Genomic DNA, 15,728 nt, shown 5'->3' on the forward strand with positions numbered 1-15,728 from the left:
CGTCTATAAGATTCCCTGGCAACAAATCTAATTTTTCTACCAGCCTTAGGTCACTAAGTTTTTTTTTTTTTTTTTATGAAAACCCCAAATGCGAGCAGTATTAGAACCTATAGTACTTTGTACCATGCATGGGTTGGAGGTTGAGAAGACGAAAGAAGATGTTTGTTGACATTAAACTTCAATTTCTGTAGACTGTAATTTTCAGGAAATACGTATGAAGGAAGGTTGTTCCAGAAAACGGCAGTTGAATGAATAAACGAGGAAGATGAATAGTTGGCTCTGTGAGTTTGAAGATGGACAGTAAATGGATGTTCACTGGTGGCGGCACGTGTTCAGACTGTTTTGAAGGAGAGCAAGAATTATAGAGCCAATTCAGAAGAACAGTGCCCATTGAAGTATCTATAGAAAAGGTATGCAGCAGAAACAGTATGTCTGTGAGAAAGCTAGTGGAGACTCTGTTAGAGAGGAGTCATTAATTAACCTAACTGCCCTCTTCTGAATAGAATCTAGAAACGTGAGAGAGGTTTTGGGAGCTGCCCCAGATGTAGGAACAATATTCCATGGTAGGGTGGATTTGTGATTTGTACAGAGTGAACAGCTGCTTGGAAGAAAAGTAATGCCGAGAGCGAAAGAGAAAACCAAGTTTTTTAGATGCAAAGGAAGTAATATTTGTAGTGTGCTTGTGCCAAGAGAGATTAGAAGTCAGGGTAATCTCCAAAAGAGGTATATCATCTTACCTAGAAATCGAAGTGTCACCAAAGATAAGCATAGGAGCAGAAGAATCCTTTTTGTGAGATATAAGACAGAACAACAGAGTTTTAGAAGGATTGAAATCAACTAAGTTGTCTTTGCCCAACTGGGAATTACCTGGAGATCTGCATTTAAGGAATTGGTAATGGATATTCGAGAAGTTGAAACTGATTGAGCAGGGCAAGTTTTCTCAAACCGGAAAGTGGAATGCAATGTGCTATCATCAGCAAAACTATGGATAGGATTTCCAGTCAGTCGAAGGTCATTAATATACAAGAGGAAAAGATTGGTGGAAAGAACTGAACTTTGGGGGATACCAGCATTAGTGGAGAAGTTAGAAGACAGAGCCATCTGTTATCACCCTCAGTGAGGGGTCAGAGAGAAAACTGGATAACCAGTTACAAAAAACAGTTGGCAAACCATAAAATGGAAACTTGTTTAGAAGACCTTTGTCAAAAATGATCGAAAGCCTTTGAGATGTCAAGAGCAACTGCTTGTGTTTTTCCGAACTTTTCCATTGAATTTGTCCATAAATGGGTAACAAGCCAGAATATCACCAGTGAATCGACACTAACGGAATCCATACTGGCGATTGTTGATCAGATGGAAGGTTTCTAGATAGTTTAAAAGTTGGTGGTTAATTGATTTTTCCATTACTTTAGAAAGAATACAAGTAATTGCAATGGGACGATAATTGGATGAAAGGGATTTGTCACCCTTTTTTGGAACTGGCTGGATATGAGCAAATTTACAAGCAGAAGGAAAAACACCTTTGGAATAAGAAAGTGAAAAAAAAGCAGCAAAGAACAGAAGTAAGTTTAGGAGTGCAGGTTTTGAGAACAAGTGGAGAAATACCATCAGGACTTGGAGCTTTCTTAGCATCAAGATTCATCAAAATCCTTCTGATATCCTTTTGATGGAAGACCACAGGAGGCATTGAATGGAGCATGGTGGGAGGTGTTTTACCAAATCATTAATACATGAGTTGGAAGGAAAATGTGATGCTAGCAGGTCAGCTTTATCCTTGTCTGAAGTGACAATAGAACCATCTGGTTTTGACAGAGGTGGGAGCACAGATGGGCAAAAGTTACGGCCAGTAGCTTTGGCAAGAGACCAGAATGCTCAGCTACCATTAGGGCAAGAAGCAAGTTTTCTACTCTCAGCCTGTTCAAAATATAGTTTGGACTGATTAATAACTGCTTTACAAATGTTGTGAGCTCTGGTTTAGGCAGAAAATGAAACTGAAGAATTTGAAAGAAGCCAGTTACGATATGCAACGTTCTTCTCTTGAACAGCCTTAGCACATTTATTGGAAAAGCAGGGTTTTAGATAAAGGAAAAGATTTTAAGGTGGAATGTGGAATAAAGGATTCCATTCCTAAAAGAATAATTTCACTGGCATGATCTGAGCAAAGGTTGACATCAGAAGTTTTGAAACAGTAATCTGACCAAAGAAAAGATCTTGCAGGTCATCCCATTTTGTATTCTTGTAATGCCAAACAACATGAGATGTCTGTTAGGAGAAGTTTCACTGTATTACTGTTTTGAATGAGGCTTTTATGAAAGCAACGAACATACCGTATTTCCCCATGTATAAGATGCACCTTAATTTTGGGGCCCGAAATTCAAAAAAAATGTATTACATAAAGTTATTGAACTCAAGTTTTATTCATCATAAAATTCATACAACTCATCACTGTCAAAACTCCCATCCATTAGCTTGTCCTCATCTGTGTCTGATGACATATCACTGTCTTCATATATTGCCTCATCCTCAGTTCCATCTATGGCATTTCAAATGCCATAGATGGAACTGAGGATGAGGCAAATGACTTGACAACGATCTCAATCTTGATATTATCGCAGGATCTTTTATCACCCATGTACAAACTTCTCCTATAGTTGGTTTCTTCACTCTTCCTGCTGGTGTCAAATTGTCCCCAGAAGACTTCATCCATTGGTTCCATTCATCTCTCATGGCAGCATTTGAAGGGTTTGTTAATGCTGACATCAAGTGGTTGGAGCTGGGATGTGAAGCCTCCAGGTATGACGGCAAGTTTTGTTTTTTTGCTCTGCAGCGATCTTCTTTGTATTTTTTGTTATGTGTGCCCTGAACTGATCAAGCACCAATAGGGCAGGTTTTCGTAAGAGCTCACCTGGTCTCCTGCTCCAAACTTTCTCAAACCAGATCTTCATCCCATTCTGATCCGTCCAACCCTTGTTATGAATGTGGACAATCACTCCTCGAGGAATGTCTTCTTTTGGCATTGTTTTGCGTTTGAAAATCAACATAGGAGGCAGCTTGGTTCCGTCGGCACAACTGTATAATGCCTCTTTTCATGTCCACTTGTCTTCACAGTTACAGTTTTCACCCCCTTCTTATCAACAGTTCTGTTACTTGGGACATCAAATTGAAGGGGGACTTCGTCCATATTTGCAATCTGTCCCAATTAAAACTGATGTAAATTCAAGGACCTTCTGCTCATAGCTTTCAGGCATCTTTTGGGCAAGTCTGGTGCGTGTATGCATGCTTAGTCCATTCCGTTTCATGAACCTGAAGCACCAATTGTGTCCTCCTTTGAAATCAGTAACTTCTTTTTCATCAGCAATTCTTCTTGCCTCATGCTGAACCATCTTTGTGGACACAGCATTAGCATTAGTAGAGGCATTTGATGCAAGAAAGCAAGCTTATGCAGCATCAGCCAAAAAAAAAAAAAAAAAAAAAAAACACTCCCGCTTCACCCCTCTGTTCGTTCAAAATACCTGTCCAGCTGAGCCTTAAACTTATTTAGGCTATCAACTTCCACGACAAGGGATAGAAGTCTGTTCCACTAACCAACCACTCGCTGGCTAAAGGCAAATTTCCGCACGTCTATCCTACATCTGTCTTTCCTCAATTTGAATTTATGCCCTCTCAGATGATTATTCTTAGCGAGAGGAAGAATGCCATCAGCATTGAGCATGCTCAAACCATTCAAGGCTTTATTCACCTCTATCAGATTACCTCGCTGGTGCCTAGTCTCAAGACACTGTAATTTGCAAATCTTAAGCCTTTCTTCGTAAGAGCACCCCTTTGTTCCATTCACTAATCTTATTGCCCTTCTCTGTACTCGTTCCAGCAGCTCTACATCCTTCTTGAAATGAGGCCTCCAGGCCTGTATACAGTACTCTAGGTGTGGCCTGACCATTGCCTTATACAAGGGAATAATCACCTCCTTATCCCTGCTAGAAAAATTCCTATATATCATTGACAATACACCATGAGCTACTCTTGCAGTCCGTCTGCACTGCTCAGAGAACTTCATATCTGCCTGCACAACCACCCCCAGGTCCCTTTCATTCTCTACCACTGTCAGTGTAATACCACAGAGTTGATACGTTGCTCTGGGGTTGCTGTTTCCCATGTGTAGTACTTTACATTTGTCAATGTTAAACTTCATTTGCCACCTCTCAGCCCATCTGCTCAACCTTTCCAGATCCTGTTGCAGCAGCATAGTGTCAGTAGTGTCCTTGACAACCCTGCCTACCTTTGTATCGTCTGCAAACTTCAACATTAAGCTTGATATACCATCATCAATATCATTTATGAATACAGAAAACAATAATGGACCCAACACTGAGCCCTGAGGGACTCCACTAATAACATTAGTCCACGACGAGCAGTGTCCATTGATTACCACTCTCTGTCTTCTCCCCCTCAGCCACCCCTTTACCCACAGCAGCAATTTGCCTCCAATGTTACACTGCTCCAATTTGTGCAGCAGTCTTCCATGTGCAACAGTATCAAAAGCCTTTCTAAGATCCAAGTATATAATATCAAAGTTATTCCCTGCATCCAGTTCCTTTGTGACTGCATCATAGTATCCAATCAAATTGGTCAGGCAAGACTTCCCCTTAACAAAACCATGCTGTGTCCGAGCTATAACTGAAGTCTTGTCTAAATGATCCCGCAGTGCTTCTTTAACTAGTGCCTCCATTAATTTTCCTGGAACAGAAGTTAAACTCACAGTTCTATAATTGCTTGTGTCAGCTTTTGATCCTCCTTTGTGAATTGGGGTCACATTTGCACAACTCCAGTCTATGGGTACCTCCCCTGAGTCCAAGGAAGCTCTCATAATTATGGCTAAGGGTTTGCTTACTTCCTTTGCTGCCTCCTTTAATATAACTGGATAGATCCCATCCACCCCAGGTGCCTTTCTTGTGTTTATCTTCAACAATTTCTCCTCCACTTTACTCTCAGTTATTACAAGATTCTCTAGCTTACTGCTAGAGTTGAATACACCTCTGGCATTCCCCTCGATAAATAACTCCTCGTGTGTGAATGTCGATGCAAAATATTCATTTAGTTTGTTAGCTACCTGAGCAGGATCATCAACAGTTGACCCATCGATATCAAGTGGACCAATCTGATTAATCCCCTTCCTTCTAGAGTTTACATAAGTAAAGAACTCTTTGCTGTTTTTCTTTGCATCCCTTGCCAAGGATTTCTCGTAATCTGCCTTCGCCTGCCTAACCTCCTTTGTAACTTGGTTACAGATCAACTTGTATCTATCATAGGCTTCTGTGTCATGTGTTAATTTGTATGTATCCCGTGCATGTTTCTTCTCTGCCATATGCCTCATCAGTTCATCTGACATCCATTTAGGCCTAAACCGTGAACAATATTTCTTAGTTGGTATGTAAAGTCTAGTAGCTTCCAAGATAAGTTCTTTGAATGCTTCCCATTTTGCATTTACTGTTGGTAACATCATCAGTTGGTCCCACTGTATAGAATTTAAATACTGTCTCAGTCCATCGTAGTCACCTTTACGAAAGCAATAACCCTTCCCTTTACCCCTAATGGTAGTTACCTCTTTGAGTAAATCCTACTTCAGCACACTGTGATCACTGCCACCTAGTGGTTCATTTATCTGCAGATTCTTAATGCATGAAGAATCACTGCTGATAATCAAATCAAGAGTATTCCTCCCTCTAGTTGCCTCCCAAACATGCTGATGTAGAAAACAATCATCCAATAAATCCACAAAAGCCTTGCTAGTGTGTGAGTGACCAGCCCACAAATTCCTGTCAATATCTGGGAAATTAAAATCTCCCATTATAAGACTCTCTGATTTACTGGCCCACTCTATTTCCCTGTACAGTTTCTTATTATACTCATCAGAGTCATTAGGCTTATAGCACACTCCTACTCTCAATTTTGATCTCCCAATGCTTATGTCACACCAAACTGACTCAACACTGCACTATCCAGCGATGTCCACTGGCTTCACTTCCTTGGATTTTATGTATTTCTTAACTAATAGCATAACCCCTCCTCCCTTCCTATCCAGTCTATCTTTTCTGTAGACGTTGTACTCCCCAAATTCCAGTTCTGCATTCCTTATATCTGTGTGACACCAAGTCTCTGATATCCCAACAATATCTGCCTTTGATGTTTTGAGCAATACCTCAAATTCATCAAATTTATTTACTAAACTCCTAGCATTGGTGTACAAGCAAGTATACATGCACCTATTTCTATTCTTAGCTACCCTAACACAACCCATGTGTTTACTTGTACCGCAATGACTCCCAGCAGTCTCTGAAATATCCTGAATCTTGTTTTTCAGGCTTCTGCTCATTCCAATAGAAGCAGTGCAAGAATCTCTTTCACCTCTGCCAGTGGCTACTGTTAATCTATTTGTCTTTGTATCCCCCCAAGCTAGCAGTTTTCCGACCCACCTAACACTGCCTCGATAGCATCAGCAAATATTCTTGCACCCTTTCTATTTAAGTGTATCCCATCCCTGTAGAAGCAATCCCTCCTGTTAACAAGTACAGTCCAGGCTGAAAAAAATTCTACCCCTTGAGCCTTGCACAATCTTTCCAGGGCCGAATTGATTGACAAGGCTCTCATCATATACTCCCTCCTATCGTGTCTGGGCAGAATTGCAGACACTTTCAAATTCAACCCTATTTCACGGCTTTTTTTCAACAGTGCTTTTTTTCAACAATTCCAATTGCCCTTTGCTCTTCAATCCATATCTTCAATTCCCTCTCTAAATCAGGCCATTTTGCTGACTTGCCTCTAATGGCCTTCTTCTGCCGTGGCGTTTTCAGTAGGGTTTCTTCTTCCCGTAGCCAGTCTCGGATTGTTTTCTCAGTTGGAGGAAGACCAAACTTATGTTCAGCAGCACGATTTCAATTCACTTTTGCAAACTGGATCACTTAACTTGAATTCAGCACTGTACGAAAATCTTTTCTGAGCCATTTCTGGGCAGAACGTGGAAAAACGTAATCTAATATACCAGTAACAAGTGTGAAACAATGAGCGCAAAGACAACAAGCGTGAAAAAGCGGGAAATGCAAGTAAAAAAAAATCTACAACCACTGTATAAGATACACCCAGTTTTTATACTCCAAATTTTTTGAAAAAAAGGTGTCTTATGCATGGGGAAATACGGTAATTTCCTACAGTGTAATATTGATTAGGTTTGCATGAATTGTGCTTCAGTTGGTGGGTGTCGGTACCCTTCATAAGTTGTTCACCTTTCCAAACCTTGTTTGGAAAGGTGAACAACTTGTTATTACCAGAATTGAGAACTTTGGCTCATCAGGAAGAATTATCTGCTTAGAAACAAAACCTAACAAACATCCTTCAAGAGGGTCCCACACATATATTTTACTTGAATCCATAAATTTGAATTGGGGTCTAAATTCTCGGACATGCTTAAGTGATTTTTGACTAGTTATCTGTTTACATTTCATCTAGGTTAGCCCAAATACCTCATTCATTGAATTCGATTTAATCAGAAATGTGTTTTTGTGGTCACATTCATATATCTAATGTTTTGATAATTCTTTCACAGGAAGCATATCTCTAAAGAAAGTAAAATTTAAAACAAACCTAGAACATGAATATATCCAGAACTTCAAATTGCTGCAAGCAGCATTTAAGAAAGTTGGAGCTGATAAAGTAAGGAAATTATACAATTTGAAATGTATTTTTATTGTAATTATGGTGTTTTATTTATGCTTTTGTGATGATACGAAGTGATTGATTTCTAAGGAAAGACAGTTTTTGATGAATTAGAACTATTATTATTTTGATACATTTCAGTGTATTAGTTTTGAAGAGACTATTTTAAAACAAAATAGCTTTTTGTAGTATTCTTTGTAATACAATAAAAACCTCAATGTCTGGTGGTAGTTTATTTAAATTTTTAGTATAAAACACTGTTATATGGCAATACAAAAGCATTTCATACCAAATGCCAAAAGCATTTCATGCCAAATGAGAAGGGGAAATAAAATTACTAGAGATGTATCAAATGAAACTATTTTATAAATATATGAAAATTACTGCTAACTGCTATCTACAAGCAAACAATTGAGATAAATTTAATAAATTGGAATACACAATGAAAAACAACAAAATGGAAGGGGGGGGGAACAGATTAACAAGCAGGATCAACTACTTAACCAGGGACATGCAGTAGCATAGACTTGCAAAGATAAGGTGCACTTGTAGCCTGGAATGATACAAGTAATCTACCCGTACATCAGCTCTTAAGCAAATATAACAGTTACCAACAAATGAAAAATAACACCCAAAGTTTTGGGGAACCACAGTGGCATCTTCCACTAAATTCAGCCTTTTGCATTGTTGTCGTGGCATTCTTATTAGCATTGAACCAACCACAGATGTCCTGATGTGAATCTAAAGACAGATTCAGCTGACAGATGCATGCTTAAATATGTGTCTGTCAAACTTAAAGACCCTGTAACCAAGAGATAATTCAAAATAGAATAGTTTCTTGGATACGGGGTGTCAAAGATTTTATTTGAAAGATTCAATTTTATTTGAATTCTCTTTATCGTGTCACATCAGGGCATCTATGATTAGTTTTGCTGGTAATCAGGCCATGACAGAAATGCGATGTTTGGGAATTTTCTCAATTGCAGATGCTTCTGTGATGAAGTTATCACTTTAGTTTCCCAAAGCTTTATCTATCTGCTCTTAGTAAATGTCGGTATTCACATATAGACTTGTCCACGGGTAGGGTTTCCTAGCATTATTACAAGCATCAGTTGCACCTATCTTTGCAGGCTCCACAATTTTTGATTTCGTGCTTCTCTTTTTCCTTGGGTAAATTCTGCTTCTTGCTTGTTATTTATTTAATTTTTTTTTCAGGTTCTTGGTTGTTATTTATTTAATTTTTTTTTTCAGATTCTTGCTTGTTGTTTATTTTATTATTTTTTTCATTTTATAGTTTCATTGTTCTGTTTATCTCTAATTTGGTTTTATTTTAGTACAGCAGACTCATAATTTACTGGGATCAAATTAACCAGGACACTTCAAGACTCCAAATAAGTAAATAAAAAAAATAATAAAAAGTCAACCAGAAATCATAAAATTCAATAAATAGAATAGAAATAAACGTATGTTTTGCAAGTTGTAAATAAGCGACAAGAATCGGCATTATAAGTCAAGGTTGGGAGATGAATGTATCTATTCCTGCAATCCCCGGCTGTCTTCCCACCCACCACTAAAAAAAAAAAAAAAAAAAGCAGAAAGCGTACAAATGTTTAGTTTGTTTTAGTGCGTCATGTGGATTATTGTGTTCTTTTGCACTACAAAAAGACAAATTTTGTTTCATTATTTATGTCAGGGATGTCGACTTTTTTTGTTTAGAAATCACAAAAATGATGGGTAAAGACAAGAGTTGCTTTCAATTGAACAAAAACTTGAAATTATTGAAAATTTTTAAAACAGAGCGTCCATTAAATCTCTAATGAACCATTATAATGTTGGTGACCAAACTATACGTGACATCTTAAAAAAAATAAAGGAAAGCTATTCGATTTTTTGAGCACATCTGATAGCATTAAAGGCATGACTATCAGAAAAATGACAAAACAGTCTACATATGAGGACCTTGACAAGGCAGTGGTATTGTGGTTTAGCTAAAAAAACAGCAGAAGAGCCAAGGCAAAATATTTTTTGATATTTTAAAATTGCAGGGTGATTTTACTGCATCTTCTGGGTGGTTTATGCAGTTTAAACAGGCATGGCGTTTGTCAAATTGCCATTTAAGGTGAAAACACTGAGTAGTTAATGCACCGGCTGCCCAACAATTCACTAGTGAGTTTCAAAAATTTATTGAAACCAATGAACTTGTGCCGGAACAAATTTACAATGCCAATGAAACAGGATTGTATTGAAAATGTCTAGCTATTGACATTTTGGAAAAACCTGACTGTATTGGACACAATTTACGAAGTTTCAGCAGCATGGAAATCAATAAAAAGCATACAATATACAAAAAAATACAACATAAAATATAAAGGTCTTGGCATAAAATTTTACTGGGAAATGGTTAAGGATTCCTAGGATTTGAAGAAAACTGAAGATCTGGTGCCAGAAATGTTATGAAATTTGCAACAAATTGGGGAATAAAGAAGATGAAGAAGAGTGGATATTGTCACAAAAAATTAGCCACAGTGTTGCTTTAAACCACACAGAAACACTTTTTGACTACCTGGAGCAGCAAAATTATAGTGTTCTAAAAATGGTTTTAAGTAATATTCGAAGTGGCAATCGTCAAAAGGTTGCAAAAGACAAAAAACAAATCTATACTTTCATATTTTTCTAAGTGAATTGATTTTCGTTAATCTCTCCTATTTTTCGTAAAACTAAAATATGTTAAAAACAAAACATGTTTTAAAGATATCAATAAACTTTAAGTTTAAACAAAACTTGTGAAAATTATTGTGCACACCTGTTGGCAGCCTTTGTCGGCCAACCTGAGCATACATCATTATCTATAGAAATGTTTTTTTACCTATGCACGCATCGTATTGAACATGCGAGTAGTGCGTGGTAAGATTTGTTCATTTTTTATCTATTATTTATTCATATTTCATTTATTCATTTATTCAGATTTGTTCATTTTTTATCTATTTATTAGGTACGTTGCTGAACATTTTTTGATATTTTTGGATTATCCATGAAATCGATTATTCGGTATTTTATTTTTACCCTCTATCCCGGAAAATTGAGTCTACTGTATTAGTGTTTAAATGCTCGAATCAATTAAAGAAGCAAACCTATTCTGCTGCTGACACAGGAGGGGGGGGGGATCGCATAATCAAAAATTGCTTATCCAATTCCCTTAAACTTTGTAAAACTGTCTTGTTTCCCCTTCCCCCCAAGCAATTTATTCCACTGTTCTGTTTTTCTTCATGGAGAAAATCCCATAATCAAAAATTGCCTGTCCAATTCCCTTCTTAAACTTTGTAAAAACTCTGCCTTGTTCCCCCCACCACAAGCATTTTATTCCACTGTTCTTCCCTAAGATTTTACAGTTGTGCTTCCTGGTTCTTGATTCACTCACCAGTGCGCATATTCTTTTCCCATTCATTTTATTTATCCTCCTTATACACTTCAATCGAATGCTACTTCCCCCCCCCCCCCATTCACCAAAGTGTATAGTTGCTAAGCTCTGCATACCACATCTGCTGAGCATTTTCCTCATTGGGATAATGCATAGTACCCTTCTTTGCACATTCTCTAGATGGTCTGTATCCTTCTTTAGATGTGACCCACCAGACCTGGATATAGTATTCCAATATGGTTGCACCATCTTATAGAGAAGGATAATGATTTCCTTCTCTCTGTTTACAAAACTCCAGTAAATCATGAATAGTACACCCTGTGCCCTTCTTGATACCTGTTACACAGTATGTTGAACTTCATGGCCTTATGCATCATAATCTTCAAGTCTGTCCTATTCTGAACATCAGAATTAAATTAATATTAATCTAATAATAATTTAATTCTGAACATTAGAATTAAATTATTAATATAAACTACTCCTGGATTTCTGTTCCTCAAGTTTATAATACTTTGCATTTGGTAACATTAAATAATAAATAAATAATGGTTACCATTTTTCAGACCATATCTGCAATCCATCCAACTCCTTTTGAAGTAACATAGCCTGGTTCTGTTGTTAAGTCCTGCTTATCTTTAAGTTGTCAAACTTTGACAGCTTCTCCTATATTCCTTTCATCAATATCATTTAAAAGGAGGAAGAATTAAATTGAGGAGGAAGACTGATGCAAAGTGCTAATTAAATTCATCAGCGGGGTTATCTACGACTTTTCCATACCCAGTACACAAGGGTTTGATCTGATTGTTTTTTTTTCCCCTTTTATTTACAAACATGAAAATTTTTTTGTCCCCATCCTTTGTTCACTTATCCAGTTTGTTCAGGTTTGGTTTCCCAGGCCTGAGTGTTACTCAAGCTGTAAAAATCTCAAATCTGCTCTACCTTGGAATATTGTTCCCACATCTGGGGTGGTACCCCCAAAACCTCTCTCAGGGTTCTAGACTCCATTCAAAAGAGGTCAGTTAGGTTCATTAATGACCCATGTCTCACAGTCTATCCACTCTTTCTCATAAACCTTCTATTTGTACTGCATACCTTTTCTATAGAAATGGGCACTTCCATCGGCACTGTTCTCTGAACTGGCTTCTAATTCCTGCTCACTCATCCAAACCATTCTGAACACTTGCCACCAGTCAGATTTTTACTGTCCAATCTGAAACTCACAGAACTAACTTTTCTTCTTCCACATTTATTTCTTAAACTTCAATTTTCTGGAGCAACCTCTTCATAAGTATTTTCTGAAAATTAAATTCTACAGAAATTCAGGCCTAATGTTAACAAGTATATTCTTTCATTTTCTCAACATTCAACCCACATTAGCATTAGTAAAGGCATGTGAGGCAAGAAAGCAAGCTTTATACCGCGTCAGCCAAAAAAAAAAAAAAAAAAACCTCACTTCAACCTCACTTCACCCATTCACTCGCTCCAAATATTTGTGTTGAGTTCTGCCTTGAATCTATTTAAGCTATCAACTTCTACGATGACAGATGGAAGTTTGTTCCGACAATCAACCACCCACTGGCTAAAGGCAAACTTCTGCACATCTATCCTACAACTGTCTTTCCTCAATTTGAATTTATGCCATCTCAGGCTATTATTCTGAGCAAGAGGAAGAATCCCATCAGCATTGAGCATGCTCAAACCATTCAAGGCCTTATACACCTCAATCAGATCACCTCGCAGGTATCTAGTCTCCAGGCACTGTAATTTGCAAAACTTAAGCCTTTCTTTATAAGAGCAACCTTTTCCATTCACTAATCCTGTTTCTCTTCTCTGTACTTGTTCCAGCAGTGCTACATCCTTCTTAAAATGAGGCCTCCAGCCCTATATACAGTACTCAAGGTGTGGCCTGACCATTGCCTTATACAAGGGGATAATCACCACCTTATCCCTCCTAGAAAAACTCTGCATATCATTGACAAGACACCATGAGCTACTCTTGCAGACCATCTGCACGGCTCAGAAAACTTCGTATCTGACTGCATAATTACTCCCAGGTCCTTTTCATTCTCTATCAGTGTCAGTGTAGTACTACACAGTTGATACATACTCTGGCGTTACTGCTTCCCATATGCAGTACAGGCAACCCCTGTATAACCTGGTACTTCTACAACACTGTTTGAGAATTGCTGCAAATCTCACATAACACATACCGTGTTATGCGAGATTTTCTGAGTTTTGTGCTGGGAAAACCCTTGTAATTTTTCAACATTTCCATTCCATTTTGTGAATCCTGCTGTTGACTCACTAGTTATCGTCTTTGTGATATTTTTCTAAAGCACATTTCTGGAGGTCACTGTTATAAAACAATAAAAACAGTTTTCACTTTCTTGTTTAAATGGGTAGTAAACTTGATCTTCTTGCATTTGTTATAGTACTGACTGCTGGAATTCTGTTGGTTTTCATGTTATGGTGAAATGTTTCCCCTTCCATCAAATATTCAATCATATAAAAACAAATTTTCAGAAACTTTTTACTCCATATCTTACTTGCAACTTGTGCAAGTGAGATATGAAGTTTTCAGAGTATCCCATGGAGTTTTTTCAGTGATATACAGACCCTTTGCTAGTAGGGATAAGGTTGTAATTATCCCTTTGTATAAAGCAATGGAGGCTTCATTTTAGGAAGTATGTAGGGCTGCTGGGAGGAGTACAAAGAAGTGCAACAAGATTGGTAAAGGATACAAATGAGTGCTCCTACCAAGAAATGCTTAAATTCTGCAAATTGCCGAATTTGGTGACTAGGCACCTGTGAGGTGATCTGATTGAGGAGTTAAGGCTCTGAATGATTTGAGCAAGCTCAGTGCTGATGGGAATTCTTCCTCTTGCTCAGATTTGTGTACTTGAAAGGGCATAAATTCAAATTAAGGAAAAACAGTTACAAAATAGATGTATGGAGGTTTGCCTTTAGCCAGAGGGTGATGGATTTCTGGAACAAACTTCCATTTTCATCTTCCATTTATAAGACGAAATTATTAGCAACCCTAGATTCTTTTTCGTGATCCCTGGAGAGATTGCAACCCACAATTAAGAATTGCTGGTGTCTAATAATTTCAATAGTTCTATAATAAATATTTAATTTAATCAGGTTATCAATGTTTGCGACACCCAGAATCTTCTTCATGACCCTTCTAGGGGTTGTGACCCACAGTTTAAGAACCCCTGCCTTAAACTGCTATAGACTCCTTTTCTGAAATTTAAACCTATGCCTTTCCCTGTAATTGCTGCAGCATATTTCTTCATCTTCCAACTAAGGACTGTGTGATCACTATCTCCCGGTGATTCCTGTACTTTAAGTCCTGTGATGTCATCTGATTTATGAGTAATGATTAAGTCAAGTATAATAATAATATCCTTATTATTATAGCATTCTTATAATAATATTTCTAGTATTCTTATTATTCAAGAATAATATTCTTACCTCTAGTATTTTCTCTTACCTGCTGGGACAAATAATAATCTAGTTTATTTAAAAATTTTGTTCCCCGTGGTGAGTTTCCCTCCCACTTCCGATAATTTAAAGGCAGTTTGACGTCACCCTTAATAAGACATTTGCACTTGCTTGACCATTCCATCTGCATGTAGAGACTCTCGTCGTAACTCTTCACAATCTTCTCGCCTGTAGATTACTCTCACTCTCATTATACCTTTGCATCCAACTATCTCTCACCACACATTCTATGCTGGCAGAAGCAATTTCTGATTCAGCAAAAGCTGTTTTTGCTGTCTTGCATGCTTTTGATAAGCTTGTCCTTCTGTCTTCTATCTTTCCTAAATACATTGTTATTTTGTTACTTCTATTATGTCAGCATTTGTTGTCCTAAACAGGAGTTTTAATTCACACGTTTTGTTTACAATACCCCAGACATTACTGTGAAGACAGTTAAGAGTAAGTGTTCTTTTGTAGTTTACTACCATCACACACCCCTTGAAGTTTAGGCTTGTTTGCATAGCTTTATTTTATTTTAATTTTTGATTAATAACAAGATACACAACAGGTAACCATTAACAGTGTATCTGAGAGCAGAACAATGAACAGTTGATAACAATAATAAAGAATCCAACAATAAGATAAATGTTGATATAGATTCAAACATTAAAATTGTATGTACAAAAGTGGTATGCATCAAGTTAAGTTACCGATAAAACAAATAATAAATTAATTGGAGAATAGAAATTAGTAAAACCATTAATAATAATAATAAACTACAATAATTAGATTAGGTCTAGTCACTTTGCAGTTCAAGACAAGAGGCAAACTTGCGGATGGAGTTCATCAGTGATTGGGAGTTGTCAAAAAAGTCAGTCATTTGCTGATTCTGTTCAGTGGACTGAACTTCATAAAGTCAGTGGTAACAGAGTCAAGGCGAAACAGTGTAAGGTTCCGGACTTGTCTACAAGTAGCATTGAAGTTGATTTTGCTAAGGATATCAGATGCTTCATAAGTTCCTGTGATTACTTTGGCTAGAAGGGTAATGTCAGCCTTCTAGTGCACAGAGACCTCAGATGAAAGGAATCGCACAGCGATTCATAGTACACAGAATGAT

General features: G+C 37.4%; 1 protein-coding gene across 2 annotated transcripts in view; it reads left to right on the forward strand.

Annotated features, from left to right (window-relative positions):
- Positions 1-15,728, forward strand: part of LOC150081051 (microtubule-associated protein RP/EB family member 1-like) — a 151,101-nt gene that overhangs the window by 77,159 nt on the left and 58,214 nt on the right. For both annotated transcript variants that reach the window (XM_090382067.1, XM_090382068.1), the window contains exon 4: positions 7,598-7,704. In XM_090382067.1, coding sequence (XP_090238193.1) covers positions 7,598-7,704 — 107 coding nt within the window. The remainder of the gene's footprint in view (positions 1-7,597; positions 7,705-15,728) is intronic.

Source organism: Mastigoproctus giganteus, chromosome 9, assembly GCF_048544385.1.
Source record: "Mastigoproctus giganteus isolate SK-2022 chromosome 9, ASM4854438v1, whole genome shotgun sequence".
NCBI classification, from domain to species: Eukaryota; Metazoa; Arthropoda; class Arachnida; order Uropygi; family Thelyphonidae; genus Mastigoproctus; species Mastigoproctus giganteus.